Raw genomic sequence first — 23,973 nt, forward strand, 5'->3', positions numbered from 1 at the left:
GACAACGCTTGATCAAACGATTGATCAGCAAGTGACAGCCTACGTAATTATGCTGATTAATTATTAAATAGAACATTATAGCTGGTTACTGATTACATATCATGCTAAGCCAAAAAACTTACTAAGGAATTAAGGAACAGCTTACCCATTGATAGGCCGTTGCGAAATTGCAGGCGCCTTTGATTTGCTTTAGCAAATTGCGCGCCAAGCTGTTCCTTTGATGTTGCTCTAAACGGAATGGTGCCGTTGACCATAAAAAATAGGAGGACACCCCTGTAAAACATTACCTTTCAAAATTTGTTGTATATAAGTTTATTCAGTTTAGTTGGTTTGCAAGATATTTTCAAATTTGTTCTAATATATTTCATAAGTAATGTGCTTTGGGTAAGTCTTAAACTTTTCCCAAAAAAATGGCTTCACAAAAAAATATCTTACAAACTCCACATGTCCGCCTTAAAAGGGTCATAGAACGGCTTTGGCTTCAAATAGACCTCAGGTGCCACATAATCCCAACTACCGCAAAACGTCTTCGCCGCATCGTTTTCGCATAAAACGCTGCTTTCAAGTTCCGGTTCCTTTTGGCATACGGAAAGTCCCAGGTCTCCCAGTTTGAGTTGCCCGTTTTCGGTTACAAAGAAATTCTCCGGCTTTATGTCTCTAAACAATTCAAGAGCATAACAATACAAGATTAAAGCAACAAAACTAACATTTTTTGAGCAAACAATAGCAGGTGTTCGGTGGACAACTTTAAAAAATAAATATAACTAAAATTTATATCAAATATTTAAATTTACCTGTGCGCAATGCCGCGGTCATGCAATTGTTTCACTCCCTTCACCATCTGAACGAAATATGCTCTGGCAACGTCTTCCTCCATATATTTTTTACCGGGATCCAAAGTGGCAATATGGCGACAAAATAAATCGTGGAAATCGCCTTCGGCAGCAAACTCCATTACAATGAAAACTCGTTTGCAGCCGACGAAGACGTCGAGTAACTGTATCTAAAAAAAAAATCCTGGTTTTAAGATAACGTGCGTCAATTTAAATAAATTTTTAACAACGTGCGTCAAGTTAAATAACTTTTTACATACGGTGTTTGGCGTATTTAGTTAAGGTCACTTTTTTAAACATAAACTTTAAATACCCTACCGATATCCGTATTTGGATGATACCTTTAAGCTTTGCTTTCGTAATAATACTTCGTATTAATAATAACGTTTTTAGTAATACATTTATATTTTTTAAGGTACTTTTTACGACCGCCAGTGATACTCGGCCATGTTTTATTTTGGGTCATAGCCTTATTGCTAATTAACGTACGATGTTGGGCTGTCCAAAAGTCTTGTCCAAGTTGGAAATTTCACCCGGGATGTACTTGGCGAGGCTATTTAAAGCAATGGCACCAACATCAGCATACACGATCTTAATCGCAACCTGTATAAGTAACACATTAGAATCTTTAAAAAGTAGATAACGTAACATTGATATTTTATTTAAATTATATATTTAACGTTTGCTATAGCATTTGTCATGTTCACGCCATTTGCCATGATTACAAGTGCTGTTTTTATTTTTTAAACTAAACATCTCTGTTTTTTCATAAAACCAAAGAGCAAAGTTACTCAAAAAATTTCTCTTATGTTTAGTTAATATTAATGCAAACTTGTTAAACATAAAACAATATTAAGCAGTTACTAACCTTAAGCTGGCCATCTTCTGGGCAAGCGAGCATTAATCTGTCGCTAGATTCGATTTTCTCCAGTGTCGGTTCGGCCAAAAACACGCGGCCCATATTTCCACCGCCCAAAAACTCATCGCTCACGTCATAACCCTGAGCTGAACAAATCTCTCTTTCCTTTGGCAAGACCAAATCCTGCCCGTGGTAATTCATCACTACTGTACTACTTTTTAGAATTCCACTATGTTGATAAAGATAACGCAAAATCGCTTCAAAATCGATTAAACTCGTTTACTTTTCAAATAGCTCTCTAAACACTTCCTCTCTTTTTCTCAATTTTACCAAAATTGAGAAAAATCCCACTACAATTTCGGCCATTGTTTGCAAACAGACGCTTTCTGATAAAACAATGGCGTTTGTTTCGGAATTTATAACAGATTTTTATTTATATATTGTAGGCTACAATAAAACCAAGGCGACGGTCACCAATACCATACTTCCTCGATAATTCGGTTCAATTGGCTATTTTTTTTAATATAGAGTTAGAGTTGCTATTTTTTTTAATATAGAGTTAGAGTTGGAGTTGGAGTTGGAGTTGGAGTTGGAGTTGGAGTTGGAGTTGGAGTTGGAGTTGGAGTTGGAGTTGGAGGCAAGTCTCGACTATGAGTGGCTGTAAACTTTTTCGGATAACCGCGAACTGTGCAAAATTGAAACTTTAAGGGAGAGGTTTTCCCGGCGCTGGTCTAGAATCCTACCTCGACTCAAAGATGTTGATCAGTTAAAGCCACATCTGTTGCTATAAGTAACGAACGTTATAATAACGATTTGGTCGTGTACATGTAACACTAATAGGCGCCCAACGTGGGTGTGCAGAGCGTTTTCAGACGCTCTGGCGTCAAAACTCCCTGGAATTTGACCAAGTCGCACTTGCAATTAGTGTACAATTTCCACTTAAATGATAATTAAGATGCGCAATACCAGTTGCACAATTTAGGTTCACCAAAATAATGTGCGAAACTTACAACGTGTGACATTTTCCGTTAGCAGATATATTTTTGCGCTTTGCGCGAATCTTATTCATGCATCTGCGCCATGCTTACCCTGAAACTATACCTCCATCGAAGTTTCGCCAATTTCGATTATTTAATGAATATAATCGCTTCTTATTTTAATTAAACCTATTTTAATTGTCAGTTAAAATGTAATACGGGGCCGCCGAGACATTTAGGTTTAGCTTAGACACGCGTATATAGAAAAAGATCGCCGAACTCTAATGTAGGTCAAACCTTATAGGCTGATAAGAGTTCTGTCGGAGTAAAACCTCTTCTGGTAAAATGGGCATCATCAGCTGAGTCTAACATAGACAGAAGTGTCAACCTGTTTTTTCTTTCTTTCTAACTTTGATACGCCAACTTACACACTGCTTCGTGTGATGTAACAACTCTTAAATCTTAAAACACGTTGTGACAATTGGTCGCTCAATATATTATAAGAGGACGTCATAAGCTTTCAATCGCACTTAACATAAAACAAATTTGTCGTTCAGTACTTTAAAGATAGCGCAACAATGAAGCCTACGTAAATGAACTTTCAAGCAATTAAAAAATAATACCGGTAGACTACAAAAAATATCGCGCTCACTTTGCTCGCCAGATTTTCAGGTAAGTTACGCCTTTATCAGCAAGTATAACTTAACGCTTTACCATTCAGTATTATGAATATAATTAATTAATCGTGTATCACGGCCGACGGTCGTATTACATTGTTCGCTGACAGAGATCATGATGTTGCCCTTAATCATTTTAAACCGCGCATTTGCTGGTTGGAAGAAAATTACAAGAGACACAACGCATTGTTACAATGATAAAATACGAAAGCGCTAAATCGGTTTACAAAGTAGGCCTGCCCTACTATTACGTTTTGTCGGTGATTACTAACAAGTAAGCATTTTGTGCTGATTGAAAAACACGCCCTGGAATTTTGAAAGTTCGGCGCCTATGGTATAAACACTTATGTAGGTCTACTTTTAGCAAGACTATTGAATAATGGAAGAAATTTAAAGAACAGAAGAAATAAAAAGTCTGCATTTTCGTAATACCACATCAATGAAGTCTATTCGTCTATTTTATTTTTTTAATTCCACAATTACAACTTCATCATTTTATTTTAATGTCGCGGTGAATAAATAAAGAGGCCATTCAAATCGACGTTCACTTGCTGCTTTTAACATGTTATAATATCTATCAGACAAATAAATCACAATATTATTATGTGTTCTGCAACCTGAGTATGATCATCAGGTTATGTATAATTTTGCCTGGGTCGTAGGTAAACATAACGATTAGAGGTCGTAACACACTGACTTCGTAACAGTCACAGCTTTTCACCTCAGAGGTCGCCGTGGTTTAAAGTTATACGGCACAAATTTTTCAAAAAAAACTTTTCTACAATTAATAGTGGCTTAAAGTTACATTTCAAACTTTAAATTAACAAACCTTACTTGTGATGTATACCTAGGTTATTATAATTGATTTAAACGCTCCTATAAGTAAACATTTGTAATAGAAATAATTTCGTGGGTTTAATATAGAGATGGCAATCAATCTAATGTTCGCAAAAGGTGATGAGCTTTTGGCATCATGGTTTTACCTGTTAGTCGTATATACCAAAGTACCGTGGGCTGTTGCCTGTTGGCCTTAACAGTATAATTTTATCTGTTCAGAATTTGCGTTAGAAAGCCGCTATGCAACACCTCCGTCTCAAATTCCCTACAGCGCGAAGGACAGATTCTTATCACCTTCGTAAAACAGCATTAAAAAAAAGAACGAAACATAAATTTCTGAAGGGTAAAATAAAAGGCGCCTGCTCGTTTGCCCCGACGCGGCGGTGGGCGCGGTTTTGCGGTTAGCGGGCGAGAGGTCCGGCGGTGGCTGCGGTGCGTTGCGATTAATAGACAGCGCGCGCCAAAAGACGGACGCCTTGTAGTACATACAGCCGGGGGGGACATGTCGCGAAATGGCCACACCGGGAAATGCGCGTTAGGCGCGTCGCCCTCTTGTGCACAGGCGACGCAAGATATCGCCCGGTCATCAATTATGCAGCCGATCGACGGGCGCAAATCGATTGCGCCACAACGGCTGCTTTTTCACTTTCCGCCCGTTTCGGGACTTGTTTCTTGCTTCCCAGGCGCCGCGCGCGCTTGCGCCTGTCGACGGCGATTTTAATCTATTGTCGGGGATTTGGTTTCGACGCCTGAGGCGCTTGTTTTGCCTTTTGTATGCGAACCTCGAAAAGGTGCCGTTTCACAATTTTCGTTCGAGGCATGGCTGCATCGCTTGGTTTTCAAAAAGTGTTTAGGTCGATTAAAGGCACGAATCAGGCTTGCGTTAACCAATTTGCACGATAAGATTAATTTTTACAAACTTTTCATAGGCTCCCCTGGGAATATTTTATTTTCTGGCTGGCCATAAACTGTTTCAACAATAGCATACGCCAGGATGAATAAAACTAATTTCGAGTTTTTTTTTGCAAATACAAAACCGTTTTTTTAAATCGTATGTTTGTCATTAGCGCGATATTACGCTATACTTAAGGGAGGTTGCAGACACGAAAGTGGAGATGACATGGTTGGCAGCGAAATGAAAAAGTAAGTCGCCCGTTGTTTGCCAAAAGGGCAACTCACCAGACGACCCTGGGCCTAATTTAGTATCGACGTTGACACCGGCGCCAAGTTTGTCGAGCCCTGGAAAGCGCCTTCTAGATTCTTCCGCATCGCACTAAGCGGCCCAAGCGCTCTTTCAATTTCAACTAAGTGGACGATGAATTATGCAGGTAACCCCGTGTAGGTCTTGGCAAGAAATCTGTCACGTCAGACGAGCGTCGGCTGAGCGGAACTTCACCGCAACCAGACAGAACATGTCCGGTTCGACCGCACGCCCCCTAACAGTTTTCCTTTTCTGACTGCATTAAATTGACTGACGGCTTTCTCTAAGGGCGCCTTTCGTGTTAATTTCGGTCAACTTAACGATAACGACGTTTGTTGGCCTAAGAGCAAATGACGTTTGTTTTCACTTTATAAAAGTTCTACTTGCCAGTTGTAAATCATTTTATCTGCCAAAAACAAATGTAAGGTTTTCATTTGAGACCTTTAATTTAATTATACAACATATTCTGTGGAAGTGCTAAAAACACGCATTTCCTTCATCGAATCTTTAGAACGCTACGCAAAAAAAACTTCAGAAAGCAGACAGACGACAACAATATTGCGTGTTCGTTTTTTGTTTGAAGCGATCAATATATTCAAAATGAAGCAGAAACGAGAACTAGCAACGCGACTGTAAGGCGACGAGCGCGCATAAAACACCAAATATATAGATATTTATATAAAGTGGGAAAGACGGAACATGCGATTTACCAAACTCATAACTATTACCACAGCGCGATTGAAAAGCGAGCATGCAAAAACACAGACTGATAGTGGAACAGTGAGGCAGGAGAACAGAAAAACTCCTATGGGGTTAAGGTTTACAGGCAAGGTAATAAAAACGGAGATAGAAAAGTCTTAAAAAAGAAATAGGTTAGTTGTTTTTGTGATAGTCATAGAAACTGATGCGAAAAGTTACTAAAACAATATATATACCAAAGGTCACTTTGGGGAATGTTGTTGCTAATTTGATTGTTTAAATTTTTCAAATTATTCAGCTTAAACAAGAGGTAAGTTATAATCGGTTTATAGCAGTTACTTTAAAAGTAAATCAAAAAGCTTTAAGGCAAATGAAGATAGCTTGGAACAAACAAGAAAAACGGAAACAAAATAAACGTAGCAACGGAAAACAAAACGTTTGTTATTATTAGCTTTATTGGCAGCAATGAAGACAAAGCGAGAAAAAATGAAGAAAGCTTTAGCGGAACAATCAATAAGAAACAACAGGCTAACACCTAACACAACAACATATGCGTGAAAGCACAAAATGCACGGAATACGAATGGCTTAAGTCACAGTGCGGTGACGCGATATAAAGGGTTGTGTAATAATGTGTGAAATACAGGGCACATAACGAAATAGAAGCACATCTCAATTGCAGACGACAAGCTAAAAGGAAGCAAACACTTATTTGTCGACCGCGGACACATCTTTTGGAACTTTTAGTTTAAGTATGCTCGGAGTAAAATCGCTAAAAACGGCTTTGTGCCAATACAAAGCTGTAATGAAAAATAAAATTAAAGTTAAAACTAAAGCGGGTGGATTTTAAAAGCCGAATCAGGTAAAGTGCGACAAAAATTTATCACTCTACGGACGTTGGTGCATTTTTGGAAACGAGTAGGGAAGGAAGAGGGGGGCTGTCCGGTCCCGAAAGGCGATCAATAGAATTTATTAGGGCCCGAAATTGCCGCGGTGGCAAAAACGCTGTCCACAGGGGCCACAAGGCCTGACCAGGTCACTAATTATTCGCTGACCCCGCAGTTGAGGCTTGCGTCCAGTGCGACTGGAAGTTGGGGCAACACGAAAGCTGTCTCGGCGGACTTAATTTGTTTTTAATGAGGCAGGGCGCGCGTGCGGTTTGATTGCGACAAAAATCGATGGCTAAAGCCGCGAGAAGGCGGGTTGTCGTGCGACCCGTGAGGGAAACTATCAGGGACGCGGTACCGGGCGTTTTTTCCGCGCGTTTGAGAGCGCAGACGGCAATATGGCGTCCGGGTTCCTGTCGGCGGCAGCCATATTTCCCGACTTGTGCCGTTGTTTATATACGCGGAGATGTTTATTGGATTTGCGCCCAGTGCCTTTGCATTCGCACAGGAGTGAAGTCACTTTTGAAGCCCGCGCCGTTCGATAGGCAAGCATTGCGACATGGGGTTATTTCGTGGTCAGGCGGGAGGCGAAGAGGTGACTAAGTGATGGCGTGCTTTCCCAACGCGTCTGCCGGGACACAGAATAGAGCATGGGACGGTTAGACGCGCACCACGACAACACTCAAAGGCATCGCAACGCGTGAAGCCACGTCTTTCGAGTAGAAAACAATCTTTGGTTTGGTGTGAAAAAGGACGACGCATAAAGAAACAGCAGCAGCAGCGTAACAACAACACCAATCATAACTCAAAATGAACGAAACACAGATAACAGACATGTCGAAATGAACAGAACGTTTTTTACCACTATCAAGAACAGAAACAGGCAGCAGCGGATGATATTACCTACACATTAGTCATCCAACATACGATCGATTAAAAAACTACTGGAAAACGGCTGATCGGCATTAAAAAGACAGACAGCCGTAACATGTAACGTATTTGGGCAGGGAGGTAGACTCCATGCAGTTGTGTATTCGCAGGTTGCGAACATAAGGACGCACACATAAACATACATCTGCTTCGAAGCTACTTACACGAACGAAGAGGTAGGTGACTTTAAGGGGAAGAAACACAATCGCTCACGGATTCACGTAAATACGACTGGAAAGAGGCATTCTTCATTTGGTACCACATTTAGTATGCACTAGTTGTTGCATTTCAGGCTGGTCAGGCCAAGGCACATACATAAATTGATATTAATGAAAAATTAACTACTGTTTTGGCCACAAACAGCCAAGTGCAAGGCGAATTTCCGACGTATGGACCCAGATTAATAAGTACCAGTACTATTTTTTTTTTCTAAATGTAACGTTGTACTGTTTTAGTGCTGTTTTTTTTAATTGTTAACGTTGTTTGATACTTATCTGCACGCAAAGGCAATGTGGTCTAGGACCTTCCAACCTGGAAGAGAGAAATACAGTATTCACCGCGAAATTGTGGCCTGTTGAAACGGGAAAAGGCGAAATCCCGACCCTGAAATAGAAAACATACCGCTTCGGAGAAAAACGAAAATAAAAAAAGAAGATCAGGAGGTAGTATGGGGCGGGGGCGGCGGCAAGTCCTCCGGATGGGGCAGCTGCTGCATCCAAAGCAACTCTTCCTGCTCACCCACCGCCTCCCCGAGATGCCTCTCCGTCGCTCCGGGAGGAGGATGAAGGAGCATGGGAGGCATCATCTGCTGTTGCTGGTGGTGCTGGAGTTGCTGCTGCTGCTGCTGCTGCTGCTGCTGCTGCTGTTGCCGCGCCAGCTCTTGAGGTAAGCTTTGTCTAGGCATGACGAGTGAGAATTCTTGAGGTTGATCGGTTTCTAGAGGCATTTGCATATAGTGAGGCATGTGAGGTTGCTGTTGATGCAGCTGTGGAGGAGGGCCGGGCTGGGACTGCTGCTGTTGCTGCTGCTGCTGCTGCTGCTGCTGCTGCTGCTGTTGTTGCAAGTGGGCGTGCGGGTGATGCTGCATGTGGTGAGGCAAGCCGGGGCCCATCTGCATTTGAACCATGGCACCGGGGTCGCCGGGTGGCTCCATGTACATGTGGCTCGGGCCGGCCAACTAAAATACGTCCTGGTTATTCTTGTTGTCCGGTGAGTAACGTAAACAAAGCGCTACAAAACGCGAAGCTCTACAACACCAGCTAACGAAATAAATGATAGAGAATACAAAGTCGAAAAATCGCATATATAGGAAAAAAAACTCGAAAGTTACCTCGCGCTGCGGCGGCGTGTGTTGCTGCTGGTGAAGCTGCTGCTGCTGTTGTTGTTTCAGCTGTTGCTGGACTGCTGCCTCTCTCGTTCTCTGGAAGCCCTCCCACATTTCAGGCGGCTGCACACATACACACACACAGAAATAGACGCGCGCGCTTGTGCGCCAGCCTGACTGGAGGCAGGGCTTGGCTCATTGGGCACGTTGCCATAATTACCTTGCCGCTATAAAAGTTTTCACGTTGTGTCGCATCTTAGGCGGTAAACATGTTTTATTCGGCAATATGGTAAAATAAGCCAGCGATTAGTACTGGCTGAGAAACTGGATATAAGCAAAACTTGTGAGTTTTACTTTGAGCTTAAGGTCTAATGGTCCCGCAAGAAATATGTTGCCCTTTTTTCAACTCTATTGGTGACCAAGACGAAACTTAAAAAACTTATTTGTAACCAAGTCGGGTTGTTGTTTTTGTTTCAACAGTAGCTGATTTTACCAATCTAAAAAAATTACCTTTATTGATTTCAGCTTACCACCATTAAAATAATTTCAAATTGTATACAAATATATGTATGGAAAAACAACGTTCCGGAACCTTAGTGACATTTATTTACACGAATTTAGTACAAGTCAGTTAACTTAAGTTAAGTAATTGGCTTAAAATTGAACTTACTAAAATATTTAGGAACGATGCAGTATAGATTGCCGTTTCTGTTTTGGGTAGGACCAACGACTTTAGTGGTGAGATACCCCAAATAGAAAACAAATTAAAAAAAACTCACCCACTTACGAGGTCTTCCTCTAGGGCGCTTGGGTGGTCGCTCGATGCGCTAAACACACACACATACACAGAAAGGAAAGCGTAATAGTTAAAAGTTTAAACTTAATATAAGAAATGTAAGGAACCAGTTGGCACCGTCTCGTTAAAAAGCAGTTAAAGGGTTAAAAATCGGATGGCCCAAGGTCTGCTGGCATCGCGCCGCATTTCGGACATGTGTTGCGTTGCGCGCGAAATTACATTCCATGTCCACTTTGACCATTCTCACGGGACCTGCGGCCTGCCGAAGCGTCCAGCCGCGTCAAGTAGGCTGGCTAAACGAGTTACACAGTTGAGTTTCTGGCACTTTGCAACGTCGCTAGTATCACAGTTCGTCCGCAGACTATATTACTTAAAATGGCCGAAACAAATCGTTGGAATACGATCCAAATTAACCCCGGTCCAGATGCCACTTTTCTACTGCTGCTAAGCCATTTAGTGTACTAAAATTATTATATTCTCATTGCACGGACCTTACGTTGCAAATAACTTACTTACCACAACCTCTTTCCTCTGGTCCAACGAAGCAAATAAAACAAAAATGCGACATTAGGGACAAAGCACTGGTGGTTATTGGCAATGTTCAACACAATGCAGTGAAACTTGTGAAATTGGACTACAAATTTCAACATAAAAATAAATACTTTTTCTCTACTACTTGAATTAAACCATAAACAACGAATTTTTAGACAGATGTTACTTGCAATTGGTGGTCTACCTAATTAAAAACTGGAAACTGATAGTGATCAATCAAATAAGGTATCATACAATGACCATGTCAGTGTGGAGGCAAGACAAATGACTTGCTGTCCAAACAGAATTAAGATGTAGAGTTGGAATTTCAAAATGTTTATAGAACAACTGATTGCATCAAAGCTGCCTGACATTGATATAAAATCAAACACAAACTGTGCGTACCTTTCTAGGTTTCTTGTTCTTGGAACCTTTTGGGCGGCCTCTTGGTCTGCTTACACCCGCTGGCTTGGGGGGCTGCAAAAGTAAAACTAATGTTTTAACAATAGCACATTTTTTTTTACCCTTACAGTTAAATTAAAGTCCCATTTTATCAGGTATGCTGTTTGCCAATACATCAGCTTTGTAAGAACTTGTTTGCAGTGCCAAAGTTGCTTTTGATGACCAAAAACAGATCAAAAATATTTTTTTAAATAAATGACCAGCCATTCAAGACCGAAATTGCAAATATATTTAAAGAACAAAAATAATTTATTTTATTACAATCTTCAATAAAACAAGCATACATGAATCCTAGGTCTTCCAGGCCCTCTAGTGTGGAGAGTTGGAGGTTGTTGAGGCTGTGGTATTGCCTCAGCAAACGGCAAGGCTGGGTCCAACACTGGTTGTGGTGGGGGGTAAATTCTCTGACTTGGGCCAGGTTGCTCCTCATAAGAAGGGTAGTCTGGCTGTTGGAGGGGCAGTGGATGTTCAAGACGTCTTCTTTTTTCATACTCCTCTTCTGATTCCTCTTCGGAGTCTCTTTTGCCCGGCAGGTGACCTTCGGCCTTCCTTTTGCTCATTCCTACAAAAAAATATTTCCTATTAGTAAATAGCTAATTTTAGTTTTAACTTTATCAACCAATGAATTACTACAAGATAATTGTTAAACAGTATAGTTTATCGTTAAAACAAAAGAGCAGCCACACATAACATAAACAAAAAATAGGAAAAAGTGTCAACAAATCAATACACAACAAGCATTTGGTAAAGTAATCAAATCAATATAAAGTCAACAAAGAACCAAGTCACAAATTAACTTTCGGGGTGGAGTGGACTGGCCAATAGCCAGTAGGCGACCAAAGTCAGCACATTCACTTTAGAATTGAATTTTGCCGACAGTGGTTTATCAAATATTGATGAGCTTTAAGCCAGCTTTTTTGAAGTAAAGCTAAGGAGGGACTGTGGACATAACAAAAGAGTGGACAAGACAGTGATGGTTAGCGAACATTTAAAGTCTAGCCTTTGGACACTTTTTATCGTTTTTTTATAACTAAAAACTGATATAAACAAAAGATTTTATTTTATACAAATAATATCCCAGCTTTCACAAAGGTAAATAAATGCAAATAAGAATATCAACAATATTATTGGTAGTATAATAGTAATATACAAGTTGGTGTGTTAGAATATTTTTACACTTTCAAACTGTCTGGTCATTACCAGTGTAAAAGGAATGATGTAAACAAGCGAACCAATCTTGACCAAACGACAGCAGCACAGCTAATTGCTGATGAGGTAGTAGACAAATGCTTTAGTAGAAATGAGGTAGTGACAACAGTTAGTAGATTTCTCTTCATTCTTCAACAATTCTGCATCAGCACAGTAACTGCCTTACTTGTTTGGTGTAGAAGCAAGTCACATTGAACTTACTTTAGCCAAAAGCATGGTAAGCAAATTTCTACAATCCTGCCATGGCTGCAAAATGCTGGAGCATATAGGCATTCAACTAGTAAGAAAAAATATATATATTATACTTTATGATGTAACCCACTGTCATATTATACCTCACTTAAAAATGAAAGATACAAACACAAAAGTGTTTAACAACTGTGATCTAGCAAACTCTTTCGGTCACTTCAAAGGGTTTATACTTGATGTTTACAATTTGTATTTAATTTTTTATACATAAAAACAAGAACTTTCCTTGTGTGCAATCCTTTTACGGTTCAACAATTAGAGACTTTGAGTTAAATTATTTTGTGTTCAGAATAAATTAGCTGCAAGTTTGACATTATTAACAGAATTTATGTAACATTATCTATGTTTTTTTTTTAACAGATTTTAAATTTTCTTCTATTGGCTAATGTTTATAATTTTTTAACTAAATAAATACCAAAATGTAGAAGCATATAAACAAATCCTGGTGAGATGACAGAGAGTTGTCTTTTATGAAAGAAACATTTACTATAAAATTCAAGAAAACACCCTTTTAAGTAAACACATAAATTTTTACAACTCCGCTTATTGAAACGGTTTTGTTTTTAGCAGAGTTTGAAACAATCCATACAAGATATTCTCAAAAAATATACAAACTCACTGAAGGCTATTTGTATTTTTCGATTGGCCCTCAACTCTATGAAGTTGACAACATGCATCGGCATTCACTTTGGACTGACTGTAAATGTAATCCACCTATAAGATCATTGATTCCATAAAGTTAAAAAACTATAGTACCTAGTGCTCGTCAAATTGTAACTCAAGATAATTGCCTTCAGCTAAGTCTTCTCGGGAATCACAGTACCTTGATCAAAACCCGAACTCCATAGCTGTGCGCTGTGCAGCTCTCCAATACCGGCGCTGCGGCAATGTCAATGCAGCTGACTTGCAAATTGTGAGTCAGCACTATTGCACGCCAAAATTTACGCCGCGTCACAGATATATTTGATGTGCAATGTGCTCGTTTGAGAGTAAAACGGGATGCGCAGTACTATGTAGGAAAACTTTTCGTTATTAGTCTTTATCGAGTGTTTGTATTTTCTACTATGTATTTGTAATACGATTTGCTTACAACTTCTCAAAATCAGTAGTATGACTTCTACTTCTGCTGATCTTGTGGAAAAAAACGTCTCTTTATTGCTACAATGTAAGCCCCCTAAAAACTATACGGTATATAACTTATTTGAACACCACCAAAATCCTTAGAAAAACAAAAATGTACAATATAAAGTGTAAAGAATTGCGTTATAAAAAGAATATTAATAAGAAATTTAATTGGAAATTAAGGTCTTCCGGTTTTACTACCCTATGTTATTTTTAAGTAGGCTATAAATTTAAGGCTGACCAAAATGCAATTTGGAATACATAATATATCAATATATACATTTTGATAGAGAACGCAATATGCCTTATATACATTTTTTCTATCAATAAAGAGGTAAAAACTTGACAATGCGATGGCGCTAAAGAGTTAGCGGGCCAAATCGATTACATCCCTTAATAGAAATGATGAGAGTTATAAAGGCTATTTGCTACTTTTGTACACTTTATGTTGACAATCTTAAAAAAATAATTATAATTTTTTTTTAAGTTTTAAACAGTAAACCGAAGTTACCAGTAATCGTGTCATTTGTAACGCTGCATGTCTTCACATTTTTATTTTATCGGGAAATATATCATTATCTACTTTTCTCTGTAACGTGTTTCGATTCTAATTTTTTACACTGTAACATTGGTTTTGCTAAAATACGTTAAAGAGGCATAAACTGTAGGATTAAGCGATAATATCGCTATAGCGTATCAGTGCCGATTACATGAGAATACCTGTCCGCGGTCAATACGAAACCAGGTGAACTATCTTTTTCGCCAATGGCAACACATTGTTGTATTTCGGTACTTACGTTTAAGCTATAGTAACATAAAGATTTTCACTTGACTGGGCCATCTTACCCCTGCTTAACATATTTGGTATCAGTTATGGATCTAATTAGAAATAAGTATCTTCAAATAATATTTGGAAACACCCTTTCGACAAGGCTTTAACAGTATTATTCTTAGGTACACTTAATCTTAACAACAACTTTTCTATTTACCCAGGTCTTACTCATATCTATCTTTTTAACCTTAAAATCGAAATTTAGCGGTAATTATGTCGCTATTTGTTTAGATATTTTTTTTTATCCGACGAAGCTTTGACTTCGACCTTTTAACCGACGGCGCTCCCTTAACTTGCCTTGTTCCCTACTTAACCTGTGTTCGGCTTCGCTATAATTGTACCGGCGCTTGCATTCTCTTACCAGAATTTGACCCAATCCTTTCGACTGCGGATGTTGCCATAGCCTGCTCTTCTGGTGGCGCCCCTTCGTTTACAGCGTCGACTGCATGGTCAGCAAATGCGAAATTACGCGTGAGATGAGGTTGTTTTATAGCGTGCGCACAGAAGAAGGGACGCGTTTCATTCGCACGCCAGAGGCGCTATAACCTACTATTGGATTCCATTAAGCACGTGTCAATGAACACGCTGCTGGCAAAATCAAAAAGACCCGCAGAACCCAGTGACCTATCAAGCGTTTGCTGGTCAATTAAAGTACCCAAGTAAGGTTGGAAATTTTGAAGAATCATTTAGGATTCTTATTCCTTAAAAATCTGGTTAAGTTTTCAGGATTTGTTTTTTATTGCTAAAATTTAGTGTTTTTTCAGTCTAGTCTTTCCAGCAAAGATCAATCGTTCATACCAGTGGCTCTCGATGTTTTACATCTTGCGTCACATAAAATTAAAAAAGTTGAGTAACGCGGACTATCTCAACATAATCTAAAACCAATTATAGCTCGGCTTATCCTACTGCACGATATGTAAATACCACGCTAGTTTCAATTATCGAATTACTAGATCGCATTCGAGTCTTGCACGAAGTAAAGTTTTGAAAAGGCAAAACTTACTATGCTCGCGACACACTGGTTTGTACGGGCATACAGTTTGAAAATATCACGGATTAATACACAAGTCGACCATTGAACTAGACCTATCACATATTCCTGACTATTAGCGCGATTTTTTTAAGTTTGCAGGATAAATATGTTTCTAATATGCATTATAATCACGTCACATTTCTTTATAAAGGTAACAAACGACATATCACATTATTACATATTGCAGTGCAAGTGTTTGCCATTACGCATTTTAAAACTAGGGTTAAGTGCGCCCCAAAAAATATCGAAAAATAAATCGCAGTTTTAGTCTAATACAAGTACTTCTATTTTTTTATGTAACGAAAAACCTACAAGTCCGCCGTTTTTATTTGAGAAAATAATTAAGTTTTTTGGTGAACACAAGTATTTTATAATTCGTTTTTTTATGATGTGGCAAAAATTTACCATTCGGACGATATGTTGCATGGAGTGCTGCTAAACATGTGCAGTTAAGCAAAAACAGTCTACAAGTTTACCGAAATTTTGTTTTTTGAAGCGATTGATGATAAACGTGTTGGTGGAAAACATAAATCGTAATTCGCCATGAGAGTGAACAAATAAACAGGGGAATTAAACCTTACATATGTCTGTAAATATACACACTCGCTTTTCTATGTACACTCGCTTTTTTATGTAAACGTACTTTAACCGTCTTATTGAGTGTTGCTTAAAGAGTTACCGCTTTGTTAGCCTCTATTGTTTACAATATACGAATAATTAAAAAAATTATCGTGGGAATTTGATACTAACGCAATCGCATACGATTTATTGAAATTGAATATTGCAGGCAGTTTTTTTTTTAAGGTTTGGTTTGGGTGACCGCTAAGTAGTTTTAAGAGACCGCAAGTGTTTCGTTTAAATACCAAAAAGTTTTTGGGAAACCGCTGGAGAAATTTGGGGGACCGTTTCGGTCCCCCAAAACACCTTAAAAAAACACAGATTGCAGGTGAAGCAACTATTGCATATTGTAGATAAAACATTGCGTATACGTGCCCCAGGTTTTTTAAATTTAAATAGCCTTACTTAGGAAGAACTGGCTGACGCATGCTTTTGAGTTACGAGACATGCGTGTTCCGAAGGTGACGTTTATGCAATCATCTGGCGATTTAGTAAGTGAATTACGAAAAACACATGTACGGCATAGGCAGCGACTGTCGCGAAATAGGGATGTTGACAACAGCATTCGTTATATTAGGCATTAATGGCGCAATAACAGATTAACATTATTCTTATCTAATTTTGGTAAATATTTGGCAAAAAATCCCCAGGGTTATCAGTGCAAGGAAAAATTGCCATTGAAACAAGCCAATGACTAAAACTGAAAACAGGAATCGCTTCATCAACGTAATAAGGGTCAAGATTTCGTACAGCAGTGTGTATTAAATAAACAAACAAAAAAATATTCGTAAACAGAAAACCTTAGAAAAAGAATACACTTTCATAGAATATGCAGTTAGGACGATGTAAATGCAGGCTGTTATAAAGGTAACCAATAATATGTTAATTGGAAAAATAAACATATGTAACAAAAACTTTTAAAACGGTATACTTCTATCGTTTTGAAGCATATACAGTTATTTCTGTTACAACTGAATTGTGACATTCTGTTAAATTTTCGGACAAGATTACTGTTGAAAACGAGAGCACCTATCTTCATAGATATCACAGGAACGTTAGTGGTTACTTAGTAAATATTTGAACGGCAATTAAATGTTACGGTAACTTTCGTAGAAATTGTCTTGCAAGTGGTACAAATTTCAATACAGCCATGCATGTTATAAGATCGATGGGTTTAGTGGTGTATGGCAGGACGTATGTGATCCTGGGAGTTCCTCCTCAATGATGGCACACCCTAAATGTAACAAGGACTAAGCAAGCAGGATTAAAGCAACATGCAATGGTGACACGCCAAGGCATGCTTAAAGTACGAACGTCAACGTTGGATGAACGCATTGCAAAAGCATGATCGTAAAATTAATGACATTTGGGTCAGAGCTTCTGTATCAAGGACAACATGGCATGCAAGTTGGCCTCTGGGGTCCAGGAGGATTTTATCCATGCAAACAAAACAAAAAACGACCTTACTGACCTTCCGGCGGCTGAACGCGAATCACGGGGGGCACCGGTGGGGCCTGGCGGTCAAGCAGCTTGATGGAGTAGAGGAAAGCGCAAACGGCGATCAGCGAAGGGATGATGTTCACCAACCAAAACCTGGAGAAAGTTGTAGCACTCTTTGATGGCTCTTCGGACAATATACACGTGTCAAAAGATGATTATTCGGAAACCACTATCACGGCTAACGAAACTATGGTAGCAAAGGTTTACCAAGTTTCTTTATAAAGGGCATATGTCACGTGCGTTTTTCCGCACTGATTCATGTAGCAGCATGTTCGAATTCAACGCGACAGCAGGCGAGCGCTAATAAGAGCAGGAGGAGGAAAAAGAAGATCATACGCGCCAAACTCGCTTAAATTCCCGCCTCTGCATGATTTAGTGTATTGGGAAAAACTCGTTTGAGTCGTGGGACCGTTTTCAACCGAAAGAACGACGTTTGGCAGATGTTAAGCGTGGGTTTTTGAAATTGTGAGTCACCGATGCATATTGTCCTCCCACACCAGAACGCGCATTAATTAGAGTGACAGCCCGCGTGCCAAACGGCGTTCTGGTGCTCGGCACACCACATTGTGACGACAGTAAACCGATGCTGCACGATAGCAAGCCAAACTTTCGAACGCTGTGTGTGCTACGCCAAGCCGATGTTTAGAACCCAACAACGAATAAGGCGCAGGGCGGCAAGGGGCAGCTGCAGCAGCAACGCGCTACCTGATACGCAGGCTCTCCAGGTCGTACAATTGGCATCCACCCGCTTGTTCTTTTGACCAGAACAGGCACGTAGAGTCGAACACCTTGCCCGTAAGAATGTTGCCCGGGATATCACCTGGTAAACGACAGAATAGCACTCAGTTGCAAAAAATTCGACGCGCTGTCTTGCGCGACTCCTGCACAGCGCGCGCTCGCCTGTGACTTTGTGACAGCATGACAGAGGTAGATTTATCTTAAATGTTTTGACAGGATAATCTTTGATACACAAGTTTCGAAATAAAATACCGTGGTTCTGTCTTTGGAAAATAAAACATAATCAGCGACTGCAAATAGACCTATAGACGAATTGGACAAAAAACTTTTTAAATTTCCAAGTTAAAGAATACCAGGCATTGCAATGTTCTCATAGAAACGTTAGTATATCTTCAACATACAAAACAAATGTTCTTAAGACCGACTTTGTTGGGCCATGGGCGAGGACGCTTAAAAGTATAAAATAAGATATGCTTACAATAAGTTTTTGTTAGAAGGTGTAATCGCAGTAGAAAGCTCGTTTAACCAACACTGGTGAACTGTGACCAACCTAGTAATTTTCCGACGATTTCTTTGGCGGCGATTGCCACAGCTTTGTCGGTGACCTTCACGCTACGCATGACGAATAGACCGTAGGGCACGTAGGTCATGCTGAGTACCAAAACTCGGAGCACGAAGTTGGCAATGAAGACTATGAGCTGAATTCGTTTACATCTGTAACGCATTGTTTTCATTGGGCAAACATGCTTCGGTTAGTTTAAAACCTTATTCACCTGCTTTTGCAGTTTCCGTCGGCGGCATTGCCAAACGTGGTAGAGTTCCAATTTTTCCCCTGGTCTATTAGGCCGACGCAGCGACACTTGTCATACGCCTGTGTGTCAATTAAAAACTCCTTTATATATTTATGTTATTTTTACTGTACTTATGCGCGATATACTTTTTTTAATCAAACAAATCTATACCCACAGTTAAAATAATACAACCTTAAAACTTAGTGTACTCCAGCTCCACTCTTACCGCATTACCGTCGATCTTTGTCGTAACCTCGCATCCGGCCTTACAAGGGGTCGCGTACGTTAGTCCGTCGGAGCCACACACCGAACCCAGTTCCAATACGTCCCGCTCACAGTGACAAAGATCGGCACACCTCGCGGTTTCTGGCGTCACAACGGAAAGTCCGACCACGTGACGTGTGGGGCAGCCTTTTAAAAACAAGGGTTCAATTCAGCCAATATGGGATTGTACTATCAAATTTCGTTTACATGAATGGTCAAAAAGCAAATATTTTGCATTAGTGTTGGCGCCTATTATATTGTTGTTTAAAGGTCAGTGTTAAGATCGCCCAGATAAGGCTAGCAAACATATAATCTTCTTTAAATAGCACATAGCCGCTTGAGAGGGCCGAACATATACACTCCAAAACTAATAATCTTCTTAAAGCTAAAATATTGTTTTTTTATTATCGTGTCTAAAATCAGTAAAATAATGGTCTGCAAGAGGCCATTAACTTGCCTGCTGGGTAGCACACACTTCCAATTATCATGAGACTGACGAGGAATATCGAAGTCTGTTTGTTGTTCAGATGAAAGTGAGAGTGCAAGTAGCCCCCAATTAAGATTCCCAAACAGGCCGGTATCCAAATGATGCAACCTGGGCGCAAATAATATCCAATTTAGCTTTTGTATTTTTTTCTTCTATACGGAACGCTGCTTAGATTGCGATCTGACCGACTGTGATGCTGGACGAGGCTACGGAGAAGTCAAATTCCTGCTGGAGGTACTTCAACACGAAGGTGCCGTTCATAACGGGCTGAAAATGCCAGCCTACGGTCGAAACAAGCGAAACGACGAGCGCCCCGTTGGTGAGTATGTGGATCAACGGGTGAATGAAGGCTAGCATATAGATAAACGAAATCTTAGAGACTAACTAAAACATTTCAACAAAAAACAAATGCTATCAACCAAGTAACACGTAAACTTACATTCCTCATTAAATGCTTCTTCCTTGAATCGAGTAGGTCGCACAGGAGAGGCAATAATACTTGCGTGGTGATGTCCGTGCTGGTGATGGCGATAATGGTGATGGCTGCTTTGCTGCTCATTATGTCGTTTTTCGCTGTGATGATGACCATGATGACGCGAAACATATGACCCACCTCCTAAGTAGCACGGCAAATATATGTTTTGTTCCCAAACAACCTATGCTTATCGAACAAAACATTGTTTCTTTACAACAACAATCAAGATTACTTTTCTAAAAATAAAATTAAGTGTTGATAATTTAAACCTTCAATTCCATATACGTGTTGAAACGTAGTTTTAGGCTTTTACCAGCAGAAGTGGGGGGCCGAAGTGGAGTTGTCTCGTCTGGGAGAAGACCTTCTTCGTCGTCCGCCTTTTCTGAAGTATCGCCGAAGCACAGAAGAGGAAGGCTCGAGATCGCGGCTCCGGTGGATGCAAACAAAAAGGCGATCCACCAGGCTCCGACCCACATCACGTCTCCAGCTTTAAGAAAAACCTCCTCCGAGGACAGCCTTCCTGGATACAGAATTCCAAATAGACGCGGTTTATCCGTTGTCCAATACTTCGGTCAAAAAATAAATTATTTGCGGAACAAACGGCTGACCTTACCTATGTCGACGTACAAACGGCTAACCACGCCAGCTGCAGAGTAACTGAAAATGATTCCACAGACGGAAAACATCTGAATAAGAGCTAAACACAGGACGGCTAATTAGCAAAAAAAGGTTTCCACACGCGATACTCGCACATTGTTAACGCATTAAATTAGCAGCGGTCTTTCTACGCTTTTTTACTGGCTCAAAAAAATATTTACAAACCTAAGTAAACGGGCGACTTTGCGTGAGGCGCGTAGTCGTCCACATACGAGAAGTGAAGAGTGACGACTGGGCCCGCTCCGAGTCCGAGCAGGAAGGTCGCGAGCACGAAAAAGGCTTCGAGTCCTTCTTTGGTGCACGAAATCGTGTTGAAATACGTCAAAACCGCAGAGCTGCTGCTGGTGAAACAAAGCAGATGTCAGCAACGTATGCTCGACATGGGGCGATCAGGGCGCAAGATAAAACATACGTCTTCCGCAAATCCTCTAGCGCCGGCAGGATGGTGGAGGCGTTGGTTGGAGTGAGCTTGACCAAGTCGACCTAATGTACACGCCGGTCTTGTTTGTAAATGAACGTTCCAAATCTCGACAACGTGCGATTGTATACTGGCTGCGTTATACTCACGTCGGCACATAATTGCGGCTCGTAGTCCGCGCCAATGCCCTGTTCAAAGGGTACCGGGTTGTAGAGGCCGCAAAAGAAGTGGGGTGCACTGCACAGAAACCCACCAATAGCCATTAGGATTCCACCAATTGCAATTATCCGTGGCCTGCAAATAAACAAAATTTTCCAAAAAGTGATGTATTCCATTTTGTTAGTAGGTTGGCTTGCTGTAATTTATTTATTTCAGTTAATCCGTAATTCTAAAATATATTTTATAGTGGTAAGATGGCTTTTGTCAAAGAGTTGCGCATTTCTAATTAATTATATTTGAATTAGGAGTTTTTAATACGGTACTAAAATAAAACACAAGGGGTTACTTCATTAAGATACTTTTAGAGTCTAAGGAAAAATGTTACGCGGCAGTGAAAACAGGAATAAATGTAAACTCTTAAGGATTTTTTAAACACAATTAATACTATTAAAGACTATTTAGTGGCAGGTTTGGCGGCCAAAATCTACTTAAGAATTCGCCGTGTCTGGTGCGCACAACGAGTGATCTGTCAGAGATACCTGGCAAAGCGCGAAGCGAGAAGGGCGGAAGGTATGAGAGATGTCAAATGTCCCACATCACTTGAAGCCACTATAGTCCCCACCATTGAAGATGACAGACCATAGCGTCTTTCGATTGTCGTCGCATAGGTCTTTAAATAAACGCATGAATTTCTTTAAAGCCGGAGATTTGGGGTGGTTACAACCCTATGGGAGTTTACTAAAAATAGACTGTTTTTTATCGTCGAGAAACTGAAAATTTTGGGAGTGAACATGGTGTACGATTTAGGATTGTACGGGCCCACAAGATGTCATACGAGATCCACAGAAATGATTTAACTAACAAAATTGGACAATCGTGCTTAACTTTCAAGTTCGCGTTTACTCTGTTATTTCTAGGATTGTCCCTTCTAAGATTAAAATCGCTAACAGCTTAAGCATTTTATTTAGATCCTACAATAATAATACAAGTTGACCTCGTTGGAAAAAATATTTGAGAAAGTTCTAGCTTATTTTCCTATATAAAAATCGTAAATCTTATTGTAGATGTGTCTGCGTAATCTCTGTGCGCAAAGTGGTTTGACATTAATAATTTTTCCAGATTGTAAGCGGGATTGACAGCATAAGACACTTTAATAATGGTATAGTTGACTAAATTAAAAAATATATTGTGTGCCACACATCATGACAAAATATGTCGCTTTAAACAATTATTTGGTTCGTGATGAGTATTTCCAAACACATATTCGAAACATTCTTACCTTGACAGAAAACAAGAGCATGCTAGTAAAAAGGTGCATGACGATAACACAAGCAATGAACTTGCGTATATCCGGACTCTTTTGTTTTACGGACGCCTTCCCACAAATACTTCCCTGGGTTTTTGGTGTCAATACAGATAAAGCGTCAACTCTTCCCCTAGGACTTAATATGTCCCTGACGCTGCGAATTCGCTTTCTGCCGCGTGGTGTTGCTGACATGGCTGCCGCCGCGTTCCTTTGTTAATCAAATTTAGATGCGCTTGCACTGCTTTTAAAAGTCAGAAAAGCGAAAAACCACAAACTGCTCCACCACCTAAGAGGACAGTTTCTTACTGGTCCGGAAAACACTTGGATAATCTCAGCACGAACAAAAATGCAACCAATTAGACGCGAATGGCCTTTTGGACAAGCGTGCAAATCGCGATCGCCTTTAGACCAATTTCCATGCACCATTAATTCCCAGGCGGAACGGCCACGAAGTCAGTCCGAGTGCTTTATGCTCGCTCTGTTCAAAGGTTTTAATTTATTGATCCACCAGCCATGTTGGTATTGCTGGGAATGAAATGGCAGATCGCCTTGCAAAAATTACTATTGGTACTAGTACCAGTCAACAACCACGAAATGATGGTTGCATTTTAAAAACAGACTCGTACAATCTCTCCGTAAGTGAGACGAAAAAACGAATTAAATAGCACTGTTCTGACCTATGGAATAAACAGTATAGGTCAATAAAAACTGGAGGACAATACAAGTTTTGGTTTAAAGATATTTACACTAGTGGAATTAATTTGAGAGCTACTAAAAACATTTTCCAATGATGTATAGAATTTGTACAGGCCATAGCAGATTAAACTACCATCTGTATAGGATTAGATGCCACCCAAATGAGATGTGTGATTTTTGCCACACTCCAGAAACCACTGAATATTTTCTAGTTTAATGCAAGGGATACTATAAAATTAGAAATAATCTTAAGCTATTTTTTAAGAGGCTAAACGTTGAATATAACTTGAAGAACCTCTTGCTTAATGAAAATAGTATTAAGCTACTAACTGAGTTTGTAATAAACTCTGGTCGCAGATTGTGACTAATCGAATAACATGATTTATTTTATTTCTTCAGTTTAGAGT

The 23,973-nt window shown here is 39.9% G+C and overlaps 2 protein-coding genes across 2 annotated transcripts; both read right to left on the reverse strand.

Moving 5' to 3' along the window:
• Positions 1-431: 431 nt before the first annotated feature.
• LOC146148093 (uncharacterized) lies at positions 432-1,893 on the reverse strand. Its single transcript, XM_083387997.1, has 4 exons — positions 1,702-1,893; positions 1,323-1,436; positions 795-1,003; positions 432-657 (listed from the first exon to the last, which is right to left on the reverse strand). Exons 1-4 carry the CDS (start codon positions 1,891-1,893, stop codon positions 432-434), a joined length of 741 nt encoding a protein of 246 aa, XP_083244123.1.
• A 4,109-nt stretch (positions 1,894-6,002) lies between these two features.
• LOC146148094 (solute carrier organic anion transporter family member 2A1-like) lies at positions 6,003-23,062 on the reverse strand. Its single transcript, XM_083387999.1, has 21 exons — positions 22,844-23,062; positions 22,104-22,234; positions 21,505-21,699; positions 21,153-21,325; positions 20,944-21,027; positions 20,644-20,850; positions 20,295-20,471; positions 20,041-20,205; positions 19,826-19,963; positions 19,331-19,515; positions 19,087-19,184; positions 18,864-19,027; positions 18,281-18,395; positions 17,547-17,668; positions 11,297-11,574; positions 10,956-11,027; positions 10,536-10,550; positions 10,003-10,050; positions 9,230-9,346; positions 8,969-9,076; positions 6,003-8,884 (listed from the first exon to the last, which is right to left on the reverse strand). The coding sequence occupies exons 1-21, from the start codon at positions 23,060-23,062 to the stop codon at positions 8,555-8,557; spliced, it is 3,141 nt and encodes a 1,046-aa protein (XP_083244125.1). The 3' UTR covers positions 6,003-8,554.
• Between the last annotated feature and the right edge of the window lie 911 nt (positions 23,063-23,973).

The sequence above is a fragment of the Ascidiella aspersa genome, chromosome 4 (assembly GCF_963924565.1).
Source record: "Ascidiella aspersa chromosome 4, kaAscAspe10.2, whole genome shotgun sequence".
Taxonomy (NCBI): Eukaryota; Metazoa; Chordata; class Ascidiacea; order Phlebobranchia; family Ascidiidae; genus Ascidiella; species Ascidiella aspersa.